The sequence below is a fragment of the Oryctolagus cuniculus genome, chromosome 5 (genome assembly GCF_051225735.1).
Source record: "Oryctolagus cuniculus isolate XC-2025 breed Fujian yellow rabbit chromosome 5, ASM5122573v1, whole genome shotgun sequence".
Taxonomy (NCBI): domain Eukaryota; kingdom Metazoa; phylum Chordata; class Mammalia; order Lagomorpha; family Leporidae; genus Oryctolagus; species Oryctolagus cuniculus.
The window spans coordinates 60,905,418-60,929,849 of record NC_142871.1 but is presented as its reverse complement, the minus strand read 5'-3'; the positions used below and the strand labels follow the sequence as shown (position 1 = coordinate 60,929,849).

The 24,432-nt window shown below is 44.7% G+C and overlaps 1 protein-coding gene across 13 annotated transcripts in view; it reads right to left on the bottom strand.

Moving 5' to 3' along the window:
• Positions 1-620: 620 nt before the first annotated feature.
• The window catches only part of SLC22A16 (solute carrier family 22 member 16), a 41,062-nt gene continuing 17,250 nt past the window's right edge, over positions 621-24,432 (bottom strand). For 6 of the 13 annotated variants that reach the window (XM_002714913.6, XM_089333808.1, XM_089333813.1 and 3 more), the window contains exons 4-8: positions 21,386-21,917; positions 11,567-11,694; positions 2,734-2,843; positions 1,667-1,766; positions 621-1,007 (exon numbers count right to left, since the gene is read on the bottom strand). In XM_002714913.6, coding sequence (XP_002714959.3) covers positions 795-1,007; positions 1,667-1,766; positions 2,734-2,843; positions 11,567-11,694; positions 21,386-21,917 — 1,083 coding nt within the window. In that variant the 3' untranslated portion in view covers positions 621-794. Of the gene's footprint in view, positions 1,008-1,666; positions 1,767-2,733; positions 2,844-11,566; positions 11,695-15,677; positions 21,200-21,385; positions 21,918-24,432 lie in introns of those variants that run through there. The other 7 variants (XM_089333805.1, XR_016234557.1, XR_016234556.1 and 4 more) reach the window with 7 other exon arrangements.

The following is a 24,432-nucleotide window of genomic DNA, read 5'->3' as shown; positions in this document are numbered from 1 at the left end:
ATGCTGGCATCTTAAGAGGAGAGTTTACCCTCTGTGCCACAACGCCAGCCTCTGCTAAGAATCTTGGAACTAATATCAGACTAGAGTAGCACCCTCCACTGGGCAGGTGCACGCCCCTTACCAGAACCAAGCACAAGCACGGGGGTCTGCACCTTCTCGCCTTCTTGGCTCCAGGTGCTAGAAAGCAGGACATCGTTGCAGAGGCCTGGAACCCATGGGAGGGTGTGGACCCTCGGGCCCACATGACAGTGTGCACGCGTGAATCAATGACATGGGCCAAACGCGGGCAAACGCTTGGCAGCAGCAAGGAAGCAGCGTAGGGCAGGCATTGGTGCGGTGGCTGAGACTCCACCCAGGATGCCTACACTCCTGGGTTGAGTCCCGGCTCTGGGGCCGTGTCCACGTCCCATCACCGCACACTCCACGGCCCTGCCCCCTCCACGGGAGGCCCAGGCCGAGTTCTGGGATCCTGGCTTCAGCCTGGCCCGTTCCTGGACATTGGAGGAGTGACCCAGTGGATGGCAGATCTCGCTCTCCCCTTCTCTGTATCTGTCTCTTTTCTTCTGTGTCTTTGCCTCTCACATAAATTTTTATAAAGAAAAAAAAAGAAAAGAAAGCAGTTTAAAACAACATCCAAGTCTCGTTTTATTTCTTCTACTTTTACAAAACAATTGTTAAAACTTTCTTACAAAACGTGCGAAACATTCTCCTACTCAGCAGGTGGGGGTGGGAGTAACTCTCCTCTCGCCTGGGCATTGATGAACAGGGTGCAGGTGCAGGCGCTGGCCCCACATTCATTCGCCCAGGCCAGAATCCTCGAGCTTAACCACTTCCGTGTTTTCCACGCCCGGCTCATTGGCGGTGGGGACGGCTTTGCTGGAAGTGCTTTGGTGTTCTGACTCCAGAAGCGCCATCTCCTCCCAAGTCGTCGCCAGCGGCTTCCTGTTGGTTTCCGGCAGGGTCATCGAGAACACTCCACCCAGGAAGGAGAGAATCCCCAGGCTCAGCTGGAAGGGATGCAAAATGATGCTGAGCCACCCAGCTCCACGCCCGTGGGCCCTTCACTCTGTCCCCAGAACTGGAACCCGACCGGACAGAATCCACTGTGACCTAGCACTTGTTTTTCTCCCTTGGTGAGAAAGGCCAGTGCTCAGGAGAGGCCCCCGCAGCACGGCAGGCTCAGGCTGGGATTCAGAGAAGGAATCCATTGAGAGAGCATTCAGAGAGGAGAAGGAGGGGCACTGAGACCCAGAGGGAGAAACTCAGGAGGGGAGTCTGCAGGAGGAGGGGAGGCCAGCAGGTGGAGGGCTCCCGCAGGCACCTTGAAAGGAGGCAGGCAGCACAGGACCACACCCCTTCCACCCTCCCTGCTCCCATGTTCCCTGCAAGGCTATAGCAGACCCAGGGCAGCCCCTGTGGGAGATGAGCCTGCCTGCTCCCACCCCAGAGCCACCTGGGGACCCAGCAGGGCAGCCTGGGCCTCATCAGGCCTTCATGAGCCCTGCAGATTCTGCTAAGCTGAAAACCTCAGGCCCCCACACCTCCTGTTCCCACAAACCCCAGCATCAAGTGACAAAGCAGGGGCTTCTACTCAGTTAAAAACAGGGGAGGCCACCCGCCACTCTGCCTCTCTGCCAGCAAGCCAGTTCCGTAAGCTGATCAGCACCTGGGGCATGAAGATCCAGGTGCTGCTGAGGTACAGGGCGACCGGGGCCAAGATGCTCCCCACGCGGCACACCATGTTGCTGGTGCCCATGGCCAGTGACCTGAAAACACGAGGCGGTTAGGACGGCAGCAAGGATAAGGTGCACCCACAGAGCACACCGGCATGGGTCCCGCCCCACCCTCCCAGTGCCAGGGCAGATCACCCAGCCTAAGCTCAGAAGTCATTTGGCTTGAATTGGTCAGGAATCCCCGGTGAGGTCTCCGCATGTCCACCATGCAGGGTGGGGACGAGCACATGGAGAATTCCCAGCCATTCCCGGCCCACAGCCTCCTGCAGCAGGTGTGTGGATGGAGGCCCTGGGGGCTGATGGGCCTGTGGGGTCTTCTACTGCAGGCATTTGTTTGGGACAGAACACACAGGATGTGTGTATGTGAGGACTATTCCATTTCAGTGGTTTAAAGCCAAGCAAAAACATGGAGCACGCTTCCCTTCAAAGATATTTCAGGAAAACAGACACAAGGTCTGCTAGGAGGGGAAGACAGTGCTGCTCACGTGGACAAGTTCCTCTCTCGGCCAGTGAAGCATCAGCTTTCCTGGGTCACACCCAGTGATAAGTAACCGATAAAAGGGTGACCTTCCGGGGCAGGTGTTGGTTGTAGGTTAAGACACTGATTGAGATGCCCGCATTTCATGTTGGAGCACCTGGGTTCAAGTCCTGGTTCTGCTCCCCATGCCAGCGTCCTGCTAATGGTCACCCTGGGAAGCAGCGGCGATGGCCACTCAGTCTGCAGCAGCTCACTGGGGCAACCTGAGCTAACTCATGCAAATGACATCAGCGTCACAAGATGCACAGGACCATCTGTGGCAGGTGATGGTCTTGGAGGTTGAAAACGGTGTTAATGTAAGAGTGTGATTTCAAAGTCATCTATCAAATGCCCTTGCTTATGGGGTCCAGACGGAGCCTCAGCTCCAGCATGGCATTTCCCTGGGGAAAGAGATCACTCATCTCCCGAGGGCAGGTGCAATAAATGACACACAAGTGGAAGACAGAAACAGGCCACCCTCACCTTACAACGGTTGGATACAGCTCAGCAGTATAAAGGTAAACAAGGCCAAATGTTGATCCTATGAAAAATCTTGCAAATATAGTTGCTGCAATCACCCCAAAGTAGTATCTCTGAAAAAAAAATTAGCAAAGTAGACCGTCACAAGTAATATTTTTGAAAGGAAAATGTAAAAATCGTTACAACAGTTGCTGAAAATGTCTGATTCCTTCAGCGTTCTTTAGAACAACGAAGAGTTTCGCTTTTCTGTTGGAGCTTATTTGGATCTCCAGCCAGGCGTGCAGAAGCTGTCTGTCTCCCCAACAGGCAGAGGCGCCCCCGCAGCTTCCTGGTTGTAGACTGGCCCCTTCCAAAGCCTCCGCTCTCCACACCCGGGGCAGCCGGCTGTCAGGACGCAGGGCCACCCTGGGGCCCTGTGCTCAGGAGGCAATGCCCCTGCCAGCCTGGGGCCCTTCGCGACCTCCTGGAGGCCTGGAGGGCTGTCCTGGGGTGAACGTGCCCACAGTGGAGGCGAGTGACAGACTGCTGCTCCCAGCAAGACACTGCACACCAAGAGCAGGCTCCCCGGGGGACTCAGGGCAGCAGCAGCTGGAAGCTCCCGGTCTCCGCACGGGAAGACGGGAGTGCAGCAGTTGGGACCCCTTGGCTGTCTGGCTCTGCAGAGCCCTCGGAGGTCTCCATGCCATCACGGGCCACTGCCTCTGAGGGGCACCTCATCCTCGACATGCCAGACAAAACCCTCCACCTCGCATGCACACACAACACACACACACACCCCTTCCCCACCTTCATCCTGTTTTGTTTTCCTTCAATACATTTACAGAATGACATTACAATGTCATTATGACATTACAGGTGTCCCCAGCACCTGGCCCATAACAGATGCCGGCTAAATCTCAATTGACTGAGTCAGTAAGTGAAAGTTCAGTAGAACAAGGATCACTGGATGCTGTGATGCTGTCCTCACACTACATTTTTGGGTGTAAAATCGGGGTGCCTGGTTTGACTCCCAGCTCCACACTCAATTCCAGCTTTCTGCTAATGTGTACCCTGGGAGGCAGCAGGTGATGGCCTAACTGCTTGGATCCCTGCCACCCACATGGGAGACCCAAAGTGAGTTCTGGGATCTTGGCTCAGAACTGGCTCAGCCCTGGCTGTTGTGGGCATTTGGGAAATGAATTGGTGAATTGGAGCTCTCTTTTTGACTCCAAGATAAAAATATTTTTCTTATATATGGGATACTTTTTACAAAATGATTTACTTATTCATTTGAAAGTCAGAGTGAAAGAGAGCAGAGATAAAAGGAAAGAGAGCTTCTGTCTACCAGTTCAGTTCCCAAATGCCTGCAATAGCAAGCCCTGGGCCAGCCAGAAGCCAGGAGCCAGCAACTTCATCCAGGCACCATTTTCTGCCTCCACAGTACATTAGGAAGAAGCTGGATCAGAGGTGTGCATTAGCCAGGATCGAACAGGCATGCTGATATGGGATTGCAGGGTCCCAAGTGGAGGATTAACTCACTGCACCACAACACCTGCCCCAAGAATAAATATTATAACATGCTGATTCAAAAAGAGAACGTGAGGTTCACAAAATACACACAGGCCATCTCTGGAAAGTAAAATTATGAGCTCTTAAACAAATATTTATTTTTTCCCTTCAGTCTTTACACAGTGAACATATATTACTTATATAACAGAGAAAGAATCAAATTTCAAAGAAAATACATTTTCCCTCAGAAACCTTTTATTTAAGGTATACAGACTTCATGTATTTCATGAATACAACTTCAGGAACATGGTGATTCTTCCCACACCACCTGCCCTCCCTCCCACACCCCCACCCTTCTTCTTCCTCCTTCTCTTATTCCCATTCTTATTTTTCCCAAGTTCTATTTTCAATAAATTTTATACACATAAGACTAACTCTATACTAAATAAAGAGTTCAATAAATTGCATGAAAAACAAAGCTGTTCCTCAACAGTAGAGACAAGGGCTGTTCCAAGTCATCTCATCTCAAAGTGTCAGTATCACTTCTGTAGATTACCTTTTAGGTGCTCTACTAGTTACCTCAGATGAGGGTATGGTATTTGTCCTCTTGGGACTGGCTTATTCGACTAAGTGTGATGTTTTCCAGTTCCATCCATTTAAAAAAAAAAATTCTTTTTGACGGCTGTATAGTGTTCCCATGGTGTTCATGTCCCATAATTTCTTTATCCAGTCTTCAGTTGACAGACATTTAGGTTGATTCCACATCTCAGCTATTGTGAATTAAGCTGCAATAAATATGGGAGTACAGATAACTCTTCCATAAGCTGATTTCATTTCCCTTGGGTAAATTTCCAGGAGTGGGATGGCTGGGTCATATGGCAGGTCTATATTCAGATTATTCAGGTATCTCCATACGGTCTTCCACAGTGGCTTTACCAGTTTACATTCCCACCAACAGTGGATTAGGGTACCTTTTTCCCCACATCCAAGCATTTTTTGTTTGTTGATTTCTGTATGAAAGCCATTCTAATGAATGTGAGGCAAAACCTCATTGTGGTTTTGATTTGCATTTCCCTGATGGCTAGTGATCCTGAGCATTTTTTCATGTATCTGTTTGGCCATTTAGATTTCCTATTTTGAAAAATGCCTGTTGAAGTCCTTTCCTCAATCTTAACTGGGTTGTTTGTTTTGTTGTGTGGAGTTTCTTGATCACTTTATATATTCTGGTTATTAATCCTGTATCCGTTGAAAGTTTGCAAATAGTTTCTCCCATTCTGTTGGTTGTTGCACTTTGCTGAGTGTTTCTTTTCTGGTGCAGAAGCTTCTCAAAATGATGTAATCACATTTGTCAATTTTGGTTTCAATTACCTGTGCCTCTGGACTCTTTTCTAAGAAGTCTTTGCCAATGTCAATGTCTTGCAGGGTTTCTCCAATGATCTCTAAGAATTTGAGAGTATTGGGTCATAGATTTAGGTCTTTGATCCATTTTGAGTACGTTTTGTGTAAAGTGTAAGATGGGGGTCTCGCTTCATACTTCTGCATGTGGAAATCCAGTTCTCCTAGCACTATTTGTTGAAGATCCTGTCCTTGCTCATGGGATTGATTTTTAACTCCTTTGTCAAAGATGAAGTTGGTTGCAGATGCATGGGTTGATTTTTGGTGTTTCTATTCTGTTTCATCAGTCTATCCATCAGTGTTTTTTTGTTTGTTGTTGTTGCTGTTGTTTTGCCAGCCTAAGGCTGCTTTGGTTATAACTGCCCTGTAGGATGTCTTGAAATCTGGTATTGTGATGACTCTGGCTTCATTTTGCTGCATAAGATTGCTTTAGCTATTTGGGGTCTCCTGTGTTTCTTTTGTTTTTAATAAATTTATTTATTTGAAAGGCAGAGTTACAGGGAGGCAGAGGCACAGAGATAGAGAAAGAGGTCTTCCATCTGTTGATTCACTCCCCAGATGACCACAATGGCCAGAGCTGCACTGATCCAAAGCCAGGAGGCAGGAGCTTCTTCCAGGTCTCACTCGCAGGTGCAGGGGCCCAAAGTCCTAGGCCATCTTCTACCACCTTCCCAGACCATAGCAGAGATCTGGATCAGAAGTGGAGCAGCTGAGACTTGAACCCATATCCATAAGGGATGGCAGCACTGCAGATGGCAGTTTTATCTGCTATGCCATGGCGCTGGCCCCTGCCTGTGTTTCTATATGAATTTCAGCATCATTTTTCTATATCTGAGAAGAATGTGCTTGGTATTTTGCTTGGTATCACATTGAATCTGTAGATTGCTTATGGTAGCATGCACATTTTGATGATATTGATTCTTCCAAACCATGAATATGGAAGATTTTTCCATTTTTCTGTGTCATCTTTTATTTCTTTAACATTTTGTAATTCTCATCAAAGATATCTTTGATGTCCTTCATTAAATTTATTCCAAGGTATTTGATTTTCTTCTAGCTATTATGAATGGGATTGATCTCAGGAATTCTTTCTCAGCCATGGCATTTTCTGTGTATACAAAAGCTATTGGTTTTTGTGTGTTGATTTTATATCCTACCACTTTGCCAAACTCTTCTATGAGTTCTAATAGTCTTCTACTGCAGTCTTTTGTATCCCTTATATATAGAATCATTTCTTCTGCAAATAAGGATAGTTTGACTTCCTCCTTCCCAATTTCTATCCCTTTGATTTATTTTTCTTGCCTAATGGCTCTGGCTAAAACTTCTAGGACTATTTTGAATAGCAATGGTGAGAGCTGGCATCCTTATCTGGTTCCAGATCTCAGTGAGAATACTTCTGTTTCTCCATTCAAAAGGACGCTGGCCATGGGTCTGTCATAAATTGCCTTGATTGTGTTGAAGAATGTTCCATCTATACCCAATTTGCTTAAGGTTTTCAACATGAAAAGATGTTGTATTTTATCAAATGCTTTCACTGCATTTATTAAGATAACTATATGATTTTTGTTTACAGTTAGTTAATGTGATACATCACAATGATTGATTTGTGAATGTTGAACCATTCCTGCATACCAGGGATAAATCCCACTTGGTCCAGGTAAATGATCTTTCTGATGTGTTGTTGGATTCAATAAGCTAGTATATGGTTCAGGACTTTTGAATCTATGTTCATAGGAGACATTGGTCTGTAGTTCTCTTTCTCTGTTGCATCTTTTTCAGGTTTAAGAATCAAGATGATACAGGCTTCATAGAAGGAGTTTGGGAGGATTCCCTCCCTTTCAATTATTTTGAACAGCTTGAGAAGAATTGCAGTTAGTTCTTTAAATGCCTGGTAGAGTTCAGCAGTGAAGCCATCCTATCCCAGGCTTTTTTTTGTTAGGAGGGTCTTTATTAATGATTTAATTTCTGTTTTGGTTATTGGTTTGTTTAGGCTTTCTGTGTCCTCATAGCTCAATTTAGGTAAGTTGTATGTGTCCAGGAACCTATCCATTTCTTCTAGGTTTCCCAATTTGCTGGCATACAGCTCTTTGTAGTAGTTCCTGATGATTGTTTTTATTTCTGTGGTATTTGTTGTTACATTTCCTTTATCATCTCTAATATTATTGATTTGGGTCTTCTCCCCCACCTTTTTTTGTTTAGTTGGGACAACGATGTGTGAATTGTGTTTATTTTTTGAAAAAAAAAAAAAAACCGCTCTTCATTTTGCTGATCTTTTGTAATTTTTTTATTTCAATTTTGTTAATTTCTTCTCTAATTTTAATTATTTTGTTTCTTCTACTAATTTTGGGTTTGGTTTTCTGTCGTTTGTTTAGGTCCTTGAGATGCATTGATAGCCCATTTATTTGGTGCCTTTCGAATTTCTTGATGTAGGCATTAATTGCTATAAACTTTCCTCTTAACACTGCTTTTGCTGTATCCCATAAGTTTTGATAGGTTGTATTGTCTTCATTCATTTCCAGAAATATTTTTATTTCTCTTTTGATTTCTTCTATAACCCACTGTTCATTCAAGAGTATTTTGTTCAGTCTCCATGTGTTTGTATATGTTCTGGAGATTCTTGAGTTGTTGATTTCCAGCTTCATTCCATTGTGGTCAGAGAAGATGCATGGTATGATTTCAATTTTTTTGAATTTGCTGAGACTTGCTTTATGGTCTAGAATGTGGTCAATCCTATAAAAAGTTCCATGTACTGGTGAGAAAAATGTGTACTCTGCAACTGTAGGATAAAAAGTTCTGTAGATATCCATTAGGTCCATTTGGTCTACAGTGTCAATTAACTTTGCTGTTTCCTTGCTGAGTTTCTTTCTGGTTGATCTGTCCATTGCTCAAAGTGGGGGTACTGAAGTCCCCCATTACTATTGTGTGGGAGTCTATGTCTGCCTTTAGATTCATAAACATAGCTTTTAAATAGCCAGGTGACCTGTAATTAGGTGCATATACACTTGTTATAGTTACATCTTTGTGTTGAATTGATACCTTAATCATTGCGTAGTGCCCTTCTTTGTCTCTTTCAACAGTTTTTTGTTAAAGTTTATTTTATCTGATATTAGGATGGCTACACCAGCTCTTTTTTGGTTTCTGTTACCATGGAATATCTATTTCCATCCTTTTACTTTTGGGTGTATCTTCTTGGTGAGATGTGTTTCTTGGAGGCAACAAAAGATGGGTTTGAGGGTTTTTTTTTTGTTTGTTTGTTTGTTTGTTTTTTCATTCAGCCAGTCTGTATCTTTTAACTGGCAAGTTGAGGCCATTTACATTCAAGGTGACTATTGTTAAGTTTCAAATTGGACCTGTTACTTTTCCATAAATAGTCCTATTGTTTACTTTGGATTTCCTTTGTACTCTTACTGGAAGATTTTCTGCCTACACCTTCTTTCATAGTGAGGAAATAGTTTTTAGGTTCTAAAGAGTAGGAAGTAACATCTTATATTCTGCTTACTAAGTATCTGTTTGCCAGCAAAGTGATTCCAAACTATTTTGAGGGTAGCTCTGATACTAAACAAAAGCGATAGGTTCAGCTTCTAAGGTTCCATCTTTCTGTGTTTCTGTGTGTAGCAATCCTTAAGCATCTTCTGTAAGGCTGGACAAATAGTGATGAATTCTTTCAATTTGTTTGTTATGGAAGGTCTTCATTTCAATTTTATTCATAAATGAGAGCTTAGCAAGGTACTATATTCTGGATTGACAGATGCTTTTCTCTTAAGACTTGGAATATATCTAGCCAATCTCTCCTAGTATGGAGGGTTTCTGATGGGAAGTCAGCTGTGAGTCTAATTGGAGATCCTCTGAAAGTAATCTGGTGTTTCTCTCATGCACATTTTAGAATCTCTTCTTTATGTTTTCCTGTGGAGAGTTTGATTACAATGTGATGTGGTGAAGATCTTTTCTGGTCATGTCTATCAGGAGTTCTATGTGCTTCCTGTACTTGGATGTCCCTTTCTTTCTCCAAATTAGGGAAATTTTCTGTAGTTATTTCACTAAAGGCATTCTAATCCATTCTCTATTTCTGTACTTTTAGGAACTCCTAAGACTCCATATGTTGGGTCATTTGATAGTATCCCATAAATCTTCAACACTGTTTTTTAGTTTTCTTCTTCTTCCTCTTCTTCATTTTTTTTTTTTTTTGGTTTGACTGTAAAATTTCCAGAGATTTATCTTCTAATTCAGATATTCTTTCTTTGGCCTCACTGAGTCTGTTGTTAAGTCTTTCCACCACAATCTTTATTTAATCTATTGCATTATCATCTCTGATATTTTGATTTCTCTTTAAAATCTGAATTTCATGGGAAAAAGTTTCTTTCATATATGAATTTAATTCATGGATTTGCTTTTAATAACTTCTCCATTTCTGGCATTTTCTTCAATCACTTTATCTTTACTATCGAGTATTGCATTGTTGTTGTGTTCCTTTAGGCCATCATGTTTTCTTCCTTATTTTTGTTTCTTGAATTGTTGTGCTTATTTTTAGGCATTTGTGGAGATATTTTTTTCCCCTGTGATGATTTTTATCTCCTGGACTATGCCTCTGAGGTTTAGTGGAATGCCTGTTCTTTCTGAATACCCAGAAGTGTGTGCTGGGTGTGGCCAGAAAGCTCTATTCAGTGCTCCAGGGTGAGGAAAGTGTCCAAGGTGACACCCAAGTTAGGCATGGTAAATCTCTTTTTCTTTAATCAGAGGGGAGTTTATTTTTAAGATTTTATTTATTTATTTGAGAAGTAGAGTTACAGACAGTGAGAGGGAGAGACAAAGGACCCAGGAGCTTCTTCCAGGTCTCCCATGTCAGTGCAGGGGCCCAAACACTTGGGCCATATTCTACTGCTTTCCCAGGCCATAGCAGATCAGAAGAGGAGCAGCCAGAACAAGAATCAGTGCCCATAAGGATGCCAGCGCCATGGGCAGAGGATTAACCTTCTGGCCCCAGAGGGGAGGTTTAATCTGCTCTGTGGTATAATCTCATGCTTGCCTTCTCTCCTCCAAGGACACCAGTGCCTGGTTGCTAGATACAGTGAGTACAATATTCATCTGTGCTGCCACAAGAACCACACAAAGGATCCATGCAGTCCTTGGTGTGAATACAGATCCTGCAGCGATGAAACTCACCAGGGAATCAGGGAGCCCCAAACATGTGGAGCTGTTCACAGTGACTGCCCAAAGACCCAGCCAAATCCTGCACCCTCACATGCAGCCACAGCGTTTCCACAGTTCCAACACACAAGACTCCCACAGTTACGAGCACCCAGTCCCCTGTCAATTTTCCCAACCATACTCAGGTGTCTCCTCTCAGCTGGTTGCTGGGATCATGGACATGAGCTGGTGCAACTGTTACATATGTCCAAAATGGCACTCATCCTCTCTCAGCTAGTTACAGGACACCATCGCCAGGTGGTCTGGGAGAGAGAAACATACCCCCTTTTCTTTGTCCTCTAGGTTGGCAGGTATACTGTCCCCCACAGGGCTCCAAGCCAGACCTACACCAGGCTCTTCCCACAGCTTTACTGCCCATGGCTTGGGTTGCTTCAGTCTAGTCTCACCTCACTCTCCACAGCTGGTGCTAAAGGTCTTGGCTGCTGGAATCCTGAGTTGTCCGCACCCTCCACATAGGTCCACAGCATCCCTGTAATTTGTGTGGAGTTTCCTTTGCCGCTTTCTCCCCAACTCTTCCCTGAGATTGCACTCCCTCCATTTTTTTTTAACTGTCTTCCCCTAGACTAGAGCAGTAAGCTCCTTCTCTATTCTGCCATATTGGAATTCTCAGAAAATATGCTTTTAAGTATTATATACTGTCCATGTGTCTGAACTGACACTCAGATTTAGTATCATGTGCTAACAATCCTTCCAAAAACCTGTCAGAGTATAACTCATTGTTCTCAACAAGAAATACAACCCAACTCACCTGGGGTATGGCGATGATGATGGTGCAGAACAGAGCAATGCAGAAGAGGCAGAAGGCCTGACCAATTCTCCTCCCAACCTTGTTGATCAGGACACTTGTGAAGATGTAGCCAGGAATTTCCAGCACGGCTGTCATTGAATGAATGGGTCATCTCTAAGGCTGGGCACTTGACTGCACAAGGGACCCACCTTCTACTCCTCAGGGCAGGAGCAACCTTCTCCCTGCTTCCAGGGCCTTTGAGAACCCTCGGAGGGCTGTCTCAAAGGCAGCGAGCCCTGTCATGTAAACTCAGTGAGAGGACGAGCATGTCCTGTGAAATGCAGTAATGCTCACGTTATCCACCTAGCACTTGCCTCCATTCTAGGGGCCTTATCTCACACTAGGCTGCAAGCTGCCCAGGTCACAGCATGGTGCCTGGAGGACAGCCTGTTGAGTGAATAAATGAGCAAATTAATAGACAACATTGATTATTTCTCATTTTAGTTTCTCTGCTTGTCAGAACTAGGGGAATGCTTTCCAATCAATAGCTTCAAACTTAAGAACTGCTCAAGAAAAATAAAAGTGGAGGTCATGATTTAGACAGATCCTAAGGCCAACAGCCCATAACCACAAAAGGAAAGCTTAAGTCAGCCTGTTTTCCCTGATGTACCTCCAATCCTAAATTAAACACACAACAGAAGCTCCGTGACCTGGTCAGCACGATTCTGTGACACTTAGCCACTGGGCTACACACAAACCAGCTTCAACAGGTCTATGTGTCCTGAAAAGAATGTGAATAATATCACAACCAATCCAGAAAATGGCAAAATCCGTCCTCCATTCTGCTTTATAAACAGGCTTGCAAATGCTCTCAGGCGAGCTTTTCATCACTTAGCTTAAGGTCTCCCATTCAAGAACTGTTCTTCTGGACGCACAACAAACTTTTGATCTGATTTTATTTTTTTAAAGATGAATATCTTTTTTTATTTGAAAGGCAGAGTGACAGAGAGAGGAAGAGACAGTGGGAGAGAGTGAGAGATCTTCCATCTACTGTTTGACTCCCCAAATAGCTACAACAGCCAGGGCTTGGCCAGGCTGCAGTCATGAGCCTGGAACTCCAGCTGGGCCTCCCATGTGGGTGGCAGGGGCCCAAGCATTTGGGCCATCATCCACTGCTTTCCCAGGAGCATTAGCAGGAAGCTCAGTCAGAAGTGGAGCAGCCGGACTCCTAGCTTAACACGCTATGACACAACACCACTCCGATTTTATTATTTGACAAAGCTAAAGCAGCAAGTTTGTTATTGGCTAAGTACACAAACCAATAACAACACCTAATAGATTTGAAATCTAAAAGGAAGTTTTTAAATTTTAATTTTAAATTAGTTTTTAGCAGATTCAATATGCTTTGTAGATGCAGTTCTAAAAAAAATCCCCTTCTTCTCTCACCCCCTCCTGCCTCCTCTCTCCCTCCCACCCTCCTTCCTTCTCTTTTTTCTTGTTTTTTACTTTCTGATATAACACATTTTAAATTTACATTACTTTCTGAGATAACATTACAAATTTACATTACAGTAAAAAGGCTAATACTCATAAAATAAGAAGTTTAACAAGAAAAAGCAAAAAGACCCTAGTTTAGTGGGAATATACACAATGGCTACAAACAATAATTGAATGGAAAAATGACCATTTTGGGTCAAATAGAGTTTTATAGTAATCATGGATCATTAAATCTACAGTAGTATAACATTCTTAACCATTGGTTTCACAAGGTGTGAAACAAAATTTTAGAAGATTATTTTTTGTAACAATATGGATACACACAAACATTTCTTTCTTTGTTCTTTCTTCTTTTTTATGTTTGTTTTTTAAATTTTAGCACCCACATATAAGGAAGAACATGCAGTATTTGTCTTTCTGGGTCCAGCTTATTTCAATCAACATGATGTCCTGCAATTGTGTCCATTTTGCTGCAAATGGTAGAATTCCATTCTTTTTTTATAGCTGAATAATATTCCATTTTGCATAAGTATCACATTTTCTTTATCCATTTACCTGATGATGAACACCTTAGTTGATTCCAAATGTTGGCTATTGTGAACAGCGCTGCTATGAACATTGTGGTGCAGGTATCTCAAGTATTTTGGGTATTCACCCAGTAGTGGGATTGCTGGATCATATGGCAAGTCTATTTCTAGATCTTAAAGAAATCTCTACACTGTTTTCCACAATGGCTGCACTAAGAAGGAAGGCCTCTCTGTCTCTAACTCTGTCTGTATCTCTGTCTTCCAAATAAATGAAATAAATCTTTTTTAAAGAGTCAACTCTAGATGGACCAAAGACTTAAATGTAAGACCTGAGACTCTGGAGGTGCTGGAAGAAAACATAGGGAAAATACTCCCAGGCATTGGTGTAGTGGAGGGCTTCCAGGACAAAATCCACAAGGCACAGGCAACAAAAACAAAACTAAACAAATGGAACTATATCAAACTCAGAACCTTTTGCACAGCAAAGGAAATAATAACTAGAGTGAAGAGACATCCAACAGAATGAGAAAAAATACTTGCAAACCACCTGACAAAGGATTAATATCCTGAATATATCAACAACTTAAAAAAGTGCGACAACAACAACAACAACAACAACAAAAACGATCCAGTTGAGAAATTGGCAAAGGAATTTAATAGACAGTTCTCAAAAGAAGAAATACAGAATAGGCACTATGGCACAGTAGGTTAAGCATCCATCTGTGGCACCAGCATCTTTTATGGGTGCTGGTTCGAGTCCCAGCTACTCCACTTCCAATCCAGCTCCCTGTTAATGTGCCCAGGAAACAGTGGAAGATGGTTCAACTGCTTGGGCCCCTGCGCCCATGTGAGAGACCTGGAGGAAGTTCCTGGATCTGGCTTTGGAGTGGCCCAGCTCCAGTCGTTGTGGCCATTTGAGGAGTGAACCAGCAGATGGAAGATCTCTCTCTCTCTCTCTCTCTCTCTGATTCCCTCTGTCTGCAACTCTGCCTCTCATATACATAAATAAATCTTTAAGAAAAAAAAAATTTCCACAGTGGCTGCACTAATTTATATTCCCACCAACTATGTCTAAGTGTCCCCCTTTGTCCACAATTTTGCCAGCAGTTGTTACTCTATGATTTTCTGGATGACCTGCCCATTGATGAGAGTGGGGCACTGAAGTCACCCACAATATTGTTTTGGGATCTATTTTTCTCTTTAGGTCTAATAGTATTTTTTGTACACATCTGGGTGGTCTTGCATTAGGCACATACATATTTATGATTGTTATGTCTTCTTGCTGAATAGAACTTTTTATAAAAACATATCTTTATCTCTTTGTATAGTTTTTGATTTGAACCCTGTTTTATCTGCTATCAGGATAGCTATGCCTGCTCATTTGTGGTTTCCATTGGCCTGGTATATCATTTTCCAACCCTTCCCTTTAAGTCTCTGTGTATATTTGTGAGTTTCTTGTAGGCAGTATATAGTGGGGTCATGTTTTTTTTTTTTAATCCATTCAGCCCACCTAAGTCTTTTGGTTGGTGAGTTTAATCCACTTACATTCAAGGTTAGTACAAACAGGTAACAACTAAGACCTGTCATTTTGTTGATTGGATAATGATTCTACCTGCTCTGTCGGTGAATTTGGTGGTGACACGTGTTTCATGTTACTTCTAATGCAGGACACCCTTCAGAATTTCTTGTAAGGCTGGTCTGGTGGTGGTGAATTCTCTTTAATCTAATTGGTTTTCCTTCATATGTACCTTGTTGTTTTTCTCTGTCTTTAGGATTCTTTCTTAGTCTTTAACTTTTGACAATTTGATGACAATATGCTTGGGGAAGACATTTTTTGGTTGAGTCTGCTTGGGGTTCTCTGCTTATATCTGGATGTCTATGTCTCAAGACCTGAAAATTTTTCAAATATTATTTCATTTAGTAGATTTTCAATCCCTTTTGCCTTTTCTTCTTCAATAATATCTATAATACAAATATTTGTTTAATGGTATCCCATATTCTGTTCAGACTTTCTTCATTCTTTTTAATTCCTTCTCTTTACTTTTGTTTGATTTTGGTTACTTCTTGTCCTCAAGGTCAGAAATTCTTTCTTCTATTTGGTCTATTCTGCTGTTAAAGCTCTCAATTGTATTTTTATTTCACTGATTGAAGATTTCATCTCCAAAATTTCTGTTTAGTTCTTAATGAATTGCTGTCCTTAGTAATATTTTCATTCATGTCACTCGTTGATTTCCTCATTTCTTTTCTGTGTGTATTCTCTTGAATCTTGTTGAGTTTCCTTACAGTCATTATTCTGAATTCTGTATCTGTCATTTCATAAATTTCCTTCGTTCAGGATCTAATTCTGGAGGGGATTTTTTTTTTTGGTAGTGTCATGCTACCTTGCTTCTTCATGTCTCCTCTGTCTCTACATTGATGTCTGCCTGTCTGGTATACTCATCCCTTCTTCTTATTGGAGTAGGTTTTATCGGAAAAGAATCTATGGTTTAGCTGGAATGCAGAGTATCACTTGGTTTATTGCTTTGGCTTTAGTTCGGAGTGAGCCCAGGAGTGTAGTCTCTGAGTGATTTCTCTTGTCTTAATCTATGTCAGTTGTGTCTGTAAGTGACACAGTGGTCTAGTCTGCTGCAGTTTGCAGGAATACAAGTATGGCTTTGAGATGAATAAGTGCTTCCTTGGATGTGTATCTTGGGCCCACAGTGAGTTCAGTATCAGTCTCCATGGTGAATGTGATAGCCAGGGTCTTGTTCTTGAGGTGCTGAGGGAGACAAACATGACTGCCCCCTTGTTCTACTGGAAGCCTGAGTGTTGCTGGGGTTTGTGGCACCAATTTCTATGGCTATAGGACTATGTGATACAGATGGACCCTTCCTCAGGTCCTGCTAGGAGAGTTCAGTTGGTACTGTGGTTTATAATACCAACAGCCCTAGTCCTGGGACTACAGCATGTGAAATGAAACCCTTCCAGTCCTACAGGGGGACTACAAGATATAGAGATTTTACTGTGGAAGATATGAGTCCAGAGAAGTGGAATGCAGGTAGGTTCTTCCCTATGTCCACTAGGTGGATCCCAGTGACACCGAGAAATCCAGAATGAATTGCTACAGTTCTGGTGTTGCAGGGTATAGTGGGGTCATTACCAGATCTCCCAGGGTGGGAGTGTGTGGTGGAATGAGAAAGCCATGCCAAAGTGGCCGCTGGCAAGCAAGCGTCAGTTACTCAGGAATGGCTTTGAAACCCACCTGGCAATGGAGCCTGCCTGGCAACAGGCTGTGATTGAATGGATTTGAAACCCACCTGGCAATGGAGCCTGCCTGGCAACAGGCTGTGATTGGATAGCTTTGAATCCCACCTGGCAATGGAGCCTGCCTGGCAACAGGCTGTGATTGGATGGCTTTGGAAACTGCCTGGCAACAGGCTGTGATTGGTTGGGGCATAGACTGCCCCTTGACCAGATTGGCTGGTCTTGGCTATATAAGATGTTGTACCAACTGAAATAAATGAGTCTGTGGGCTACTTGCCTCAAGTCCGCTTTCACCCAACTCCTGGGGTCTGTGTGGTGACTCTGCACCTCTTGCTCCCACCACACTCCTCCTCTCAGAAATGAATCCAGTTGAGAAATCAACTGCAACAGGAGTGGATTTTTTTTTATGGACTGCTTTTGGTGTTAGCCCCAAGAAGCTAAGGTAAATCCCCCGGGCTCACATAGACCGCATCAGCATAGCTCTGGGACTAATGCCCCAAAACTCCCAGTTGTCACATGCAGGGGATCCGTCCTTTGCCCCGTATGTTGGGTTGACTCTAAGATGTTGGTAGGAGCAGAACAGAGGTGTGCTGTGTGACTTTTCGCTGCCAGGCGTGGTGCTCTGTGCGGGTTGGGGAGAGGAGGAAAGCAACACAGCTTCCCCGCTCCAAGCCTGGCAGTTGCTCAGGCCCCAGTCAGCTCTCCAGGCTGAAGCAGAGTCAGCAGGTGACTGTGGAATTCTCAGCTAGCGCTGCGAGTGGCAGGGCACCCGGCGATTTCCTCCTGTCTTGATGAGGTCATACGGCAGGCAGCTGGCAGTGCCACATGGCTGACTGCAGTGGTATTGCTGTTTTCTCTCCCCCTGTCTCATGGAGTCTTCATTGCTTTTTTTTTTTCCCCCCACTTCTTCACTGAAAACTTCCATCAGATCCCTGGAACTGTAGTCTTCTTTTGTAGTTTTCACATCCCAGAGCAGCTTAAGTTAGTGTGGCTACGCCCTATTCAGCCATCTTGGATCTCTAGAAGGAATACATTTTATATTATAACGCAAATCCCCTGCAGAACTGGGCCTTTGTCTTGGACCTCCTCCTGTCTCACCACAGTGAGAAAAAAAAAAAAAAAAGAACTGAGTCCATAAATTGATGAATCTATTGAATTAAAAGTCTTTCTCCTAGAGAACCCGGGACTGAACCTGAGATCCAGAAGACAAGACAAGAAGCCTTATCACTGTGAGCCAGGCAAATCACAAGGCTCTCCTGCAAACTAGGCAGCACCAGCCGTGAGGGGCAGGGGGCACTCACTGTCCCCCAGCCTGTGCCTTGCTCGATTCCCTTTTGGGAACTCTCTGCCCTCTGGCATTTGCCCAGCCGCAAGGACATGGCCACACCTGCCTTGTAGGAGTCAGGTGCCTTTGTCCCGTCAGCTGTGGCCTGAAGCAGCCTCCAGAGGTGCAGGGCTGGGTCTCTGTCTCACGCAGCCTCTGGCTAACAGCAGGGGGAGCTGTGCATCTTTCGAGTGCACACCGTTAGGACATCAGAAAGGAACCTCAGTCGCAGGTGCTCAGGAAAAAGGGCTGGCTCCGGAACAGGCAAACGCTGGCGTTGGGAGCCCCGTGGGAGGAAAGCCCCTCACCCTTCTTGACTGAAAACTGAACAGCTCTGGAGCGACAGGCCCACCGTCAGCCTGGACTTGTGGTGGGAGAAAGTTTCTAAGGATCACTTCCTTCTCTTGCTTTTTCAAGAGTTCGTCGAGTGCTTTTCTGTACCAAACAAGGCAATGACTGCCAACAGAGCCGCCTGTGAGTAGGCCTGGGCTGTTATCCCCATCTCACACCCTCCACTACATGATTTGAGCGAATGAGCAAACAACCACTCTGGCACTGGAGTGAGGTCTTCAGGAAGCCAGAGCCCCTTGCAGCAGCCTCCCGATCCCGATCCCCGCTCTCCAGGGCTGGCTCAGGGCTTCTCCCCATACATGACTGGGTGCTGAGCCACAACCACCATCCTATAAGGTGGGGCAGGGATTGGACACAGTTGAAGAGAAATGTCAAGTGTGCTACGCTGGGCGGGCGTCGTGGTATGGCAGGTGAGGCTGCCACTTGGAATACTCATATCCCATATCACGGAGCCTGGGATCAACTTCGCCTCCGCTGCTGATCCAGCTTCTCCCAATGCACCTGAGAGGCAGTGGATCATAGTCAAAGTGCTTGGGTTCCTGCCATCCACATGGGAGACCTGCATGGAGTTCTCCTGGCTCTTGGCTCTGGCTTGGCCCAGCCCTGGCTGCTGTAGGCCTCTGGAGAGTGAAACAGTGGACAGAAGATCTCTGTCTCTCTCCCTCTATGTCATTCTGCCTTTCAAGTAAATAAATGAATAAACTTTTCAAAAATAAACAAAGTGTGCGACGCTGCTGTTTCCTGAGTTGGTGTTCCAGGGCACTGAAAAGATACCCAGGGGCTAGCACTGTGGCACAGATGGTTAAAGCCCTGGCCTGTAGCACCAGCATCCCATATGAGTGCCAGTTCGAGTCCTGGCTGCTCCACTTCTAATCCAGTTTTCTGATATTGCCTGGGAAAGCAGCAGAAGTTGCGCCAAGTCTTTGGGCCCCTGCACCTGCGTGGGAGACCTAGAAGAAGCTCTTAGCTCCTGCCTCCTGGCTTTGGATCATCTTGTCTCTGGCAGTTGCAGTCATTTGGGGAGTGAACCAGTGGATAGAAGACCTCTCTCTCTCTTGCTGTACCTCTCTCTGTAACTCTTTCAAATAAATAACATAAATCTTTAAAAAAAAAAAAAATCAGTGTCTTAGCTTGACCATGGCTAGGCTTTCAATGCTGCAAGCAAGGAGGCTCAGCTCCCTCGGCATTAGGACAATGTGTCATCACTTTCCTCATTTAGTCACATGTCAGCTTCCTTGTCACCTGAACCCCATCCCACCACCCTCATCCCATAGCCCCTTCGTGTATCTTGAAGCTACTGGGCTACAAATGATACAAAACCAGGCTGAAATTCCTACCAGTCCCAACCGCCTGAAGAGTTGAAAGGTTGTTCAAAAATTCCCACAAGAGGAGCGCTGAGGAGAAGCACCTGTCAGCAAGGACACTATTGGGGAGGGAATCACATGACACGGACAGAATTGCGCATCCCATCCAACCATGTGTATTTGTCTCTGGAAACATTTTCATAGTTATGGGATTGCCCAGTTTCTTGAAAATGCACCAAAACTAAGAAATCACATCACAAAGATCTGAAGCCCCAGCTTTCCCTCGCTCCCTACTCCGTGCTTCCTGTACCCCACTGATGCCCCTGCCACTTGTGGCTCTGTTCTGGACACACCACACTGTTCCTCAAAATGACGTGCAGGATGAACAAACTTATTTATCAGCTTGCCCAAAAAAGGAGTGAAGACGTTTTCTTAAACGACTTACAATTCCTACTGCAGTATAATAAACAAACCTAGATGGCCACTGGGGCTTTAGAATGAGCACAGATGGGGTCTACGGATAAACATTATAAAGTAAGATTTTCCTACTTTAAATACAGGCAGTCTATCCAGAAATAACCAGGAGTTAGCACTGGGTAGATAAAGGCATATTTCTAGTATTTCTCTCGAGTTCAATTCAAACTTGGATTACGCAAAGGAGTCACATCTCAAGCCAGCCAAAGCCATTTCAGCCTGCTGCTACAATGAGAGAAGCATAAAAGTATATGTTGCAGTTGACTTTATTAATCAAATTTCTAAATCAAGGACATTTGAAGACAGGAAGATGCCAGATTCCCAAAACATATTAAATTTTAAAAGGAAAGCAACTTACAAAGGAATCATAGGTAGTGAATGATTTCATTTGTGTTAAAGTGCGAGACATTTATATGCACAAGGATATGGAAATGCATAGAAAAAAAAGTGAAAGGGTACAAGCCAAACAGTACAGAAGTTACCTGAGGGCACAATTCCAGGGTGAAGATGGGTGGAAGCAAGGAGCAGAGCCCCAGAGACAGGAAGGTGGGGAGAGACTAAATTATTTTGACTGTATGCATTTTTTTTTTTCAAAAATAAGATATATACATGAGTTAAAATATATTTGGTAAAGCTGGGGCTGGCGTTATGGCATAGTGGGTTAAAGCCCTGGCCTGAATCGCCAGCATCCCATATGGGTGCCGTTTTCTAGTCCCGGCTGCTCCTCCTCCAATCCAGCTCTACTATGGCCTGGGAAAGCAATGGAAGATGGCCCAAGTCCTTGGGCCCCTGCAACCACGTGGGAGACCTAGAGGAAGCTCCTGGCTCCTGGCTCCTGCCTTCGGATCGGTGCAGCTCTGGCCATTGCAGCCATCTGGGGAGTGAAGCAGCGGATGGAAGACCTCTCTCTCTGTCTCTACCTCTCTCTGTAACTCTTTCAAATAAATAAAATAAATCTTTAAATATATATATATATTTGGTAAAGCTAAAAGTTATCATAATAATATGGTTAATAGTAGTTAATATTAGAAAGACAATGCATCTCAGCACCAAAACTAAGTATAAAAACATATAGAAATTTCACTTCATTGTCACATTTAACTAGATTGCAACTACTTACCCACAAGGAAGAGGTTGATGTACACACTGTCTCCTGAATGAATAGGCTTCATGGACAAAGAATAGAATCCAAAACTCACTGTAAACCAAACAAGCCAAATAGTCAGTGTTCCTGATGTAACTTTCCAGCTATAGAACAGATCTAATATGTTGGGCTTCTTAGTGGCAGCGGATTTACTACCAACGGGCGCACTCAGATCCAGTGAGAGAACTTCACACAGGTCACAGCGGCTGGTGCCGTTCCAGTGGGCCATCACGTCAATGAGCTGCTGCGCTTCTTTGTATCTCCCCTCGGAGATGAGCCAGAAAGGCGACTCTGGGAGCACCCAGCAGTACAGGATAAAGGGAAAAGTCACTGAAGAGAGGATAACTTGATAAAGCCACCAGGTCTTGACAAAGTAGCCTGTAAAAGCCACCACTATCAGGCCAAACACAAAAAAGCTGTTCATGTTCATGGATGTCCACGTCCGAGATTTTCTGCCAACGAATTCCGTCACGTAGACAAACCCCACCACAAGATAGCCACTTGTAACCTGAAAGACAAGGAGGGGAGGGTTCGCGGTTACAGTCACATGGATGACAACCGAGGGGTCTGCGCTCTGCAATTCACACACAGGCCAGAGAGAGCTGGCCAAAGACTGCTCTCTGAAGCCCAAGTCTTATTTACCAAAGGGCACTCCACCCCATGGGTCCTTTTATCTTCCTGCACCCTCCCCACCCCAAATGGCAACAGATATGTAAATGTGTCATTTAAATGTTCCATTATAATGTGGATGTATTTCTCAGGTCCTTGTGAATGCAAATATCAAGGTATCTGCATAAAAGAGGTCTTATTATGAAATCCCAATGATTAAATGGGGACCAAAGAAGACCCAAGACGCCTGAATACTGAGAAGCCACACTGACCTCAGCTACAGAAAGATCAGAAAAACAAAGAGGGACGGCAGACGGAAACTTTCAGTGGAGAAGTGACAGAACAGAGCCCAGGCGGGACAGCAAGGAAAGAGGACAGACACACTGCCTTTGTCTGCCAGCCGCACCCTGCATCTACGCAGCTGGCTGTCAGTTGAGGGTCGCCATCTTCCCAAGTCAAGGTAGGAAGATGGTGCTGCCTGCCCTGCCACCGGCAGCTTTAACTGAGGGAGAGATCCACAGGCCCCCACTGACTTCAGCTCTGGCCTGGGGAGCTGCCTGGGGTCTGAGCAACTACTTGGCTCCCAAAGCACCAGTCTCAACTGGCTGTGCAGAGGGCACAGCTGATCTCTCTTCCACTGCTAACAGAAGCGACCAGAGACAGGCAACTTAGAGGTCAGAGGGCAGACCCCCTGCATCCTGCAGCTGTGCAGTTTTGGCTTAAATCCCAGAGCTGCATTCACTCACGCTGTGTGATTTAGGGAGGTTCCCCTCAGCTTCTTGATGCTAGCACCATAGCAGCCCATTAAAATATCTGTACCCAACTGGAAAAAGTTCCCTTGACACCACCCAGCTCATGGTCCTGGGAGCTCTTGCATGCCACATGAGACCTGGGGGCAATTCCATCTCTGCCTTGCAGAACCAGGTCTGCTGATGTTGGCAATGCAATCTTTGGAGTAATTTGCATTCACTCAAAAGTATCTGCATCACTCTGCTGCAGGAAGGTGGTTACCACCATCCCCACCCTGGGAAATCTGACCCCACTGTATCCAGTAAAACCAGGACTGTAAGGATCAGTACTAATCTCCTCAAATCCACTGGAATCTAACTGGTAGGACCTAGGGAATTACCTACAGGTATTCCACCTCTCCAGAATCATACCTGCTGGGGCAAAATCTCCTGTATACCTTGTAGTCACGCTGTAGGACTGCAGCAGGGTTAAGCTCATATCCCCCTATCTTGGGACTAGGGCTTTTGGTGTTATAAGCCACAAGACCAGGTGGACTCTCCCAGCAGGACCTGGGGAAGGGCCGATCTACATCACAGATCTACATCTGAGAGCCACAGCTATGGATGCCCCAGCATCACTCAGGCTTGCTGGTGGGACAAGGAGACGGCCCCCTTTGTGTCTCTCAGCACCTGGAATGAGACCCAGGCTGTCAGAATCCCCAGTGTAACTGACATCAAACACTTTGGGGACTGAAGGGACACACTTTAGGCAGCCCACATTCACATTCTGCCCCTACAAACTGCTGAAGACTGGACCACAGCATCACCTATAGACACAGCTGACATTGATTAAAGTCTTTCAAAAGAAATCACTCAGCGGTTACACTTCTTGGCTCACCTAGAACCAATGTCAAAGCAACAAGCCAGGGGACACCTTGAATTCCACCTAAACCATAAGCTCTTTTTCATTACAACTGACTCCATAAAGAAGGGACTATTATTACACCAGATGTGCAGACGTCTCTGTAAGGACATAGGAAATGTGAAGAGGCAAGGTAGCATGACACCTCCCAAAGAGCATAAGAGTTCTCCAGAACTTGATCCTGATCTGATGAAAATCTATGAAATGCCAGAAACACAACCAAAGTAATGATTGTAAGAAAACTCAGTATGATGCAAGAGACTAAAGCTTATAGAAATGAGGAGATTAGTGGGTGACATGAGTGAAAAATCCACTAAGGTGACAGAAATCATTAAGAATCAAACAGGGGTCAGTGTTGTGGCAAAACAGGTTAAGCTGTCTCCTGCAATGCTAATATCCCATATGGGCAATGGTTTGAGTCTCAGCTGCTCCAATTCCCATCCAGCTCCCTACTAATGTGCCTAGGAAAACAGCAGAAAGTGGCCCAAGTGTCTGGGTCCCTGTATCTTCAATGAGAAACCCAGATGGAGTTCTGGGCTCCTGGTGTTGACCTGGGACAGTTCCAACCATTATGGCCATTTGGGTAGTAAACCAGTGGGTGGATGATCTCCATATATTCCTCTCTCTCTCCCTCTTTCCCTCTCTCTCTAATTCTGCCTTTCAAATAAATACATAAATCTCCTGTTGGGGTTGAGCAGTGTCCGCCGCTGAAGGAACGACTCCAAGAGACACTCTCATGCAATCATCAAAGGGTTTATTCAGAC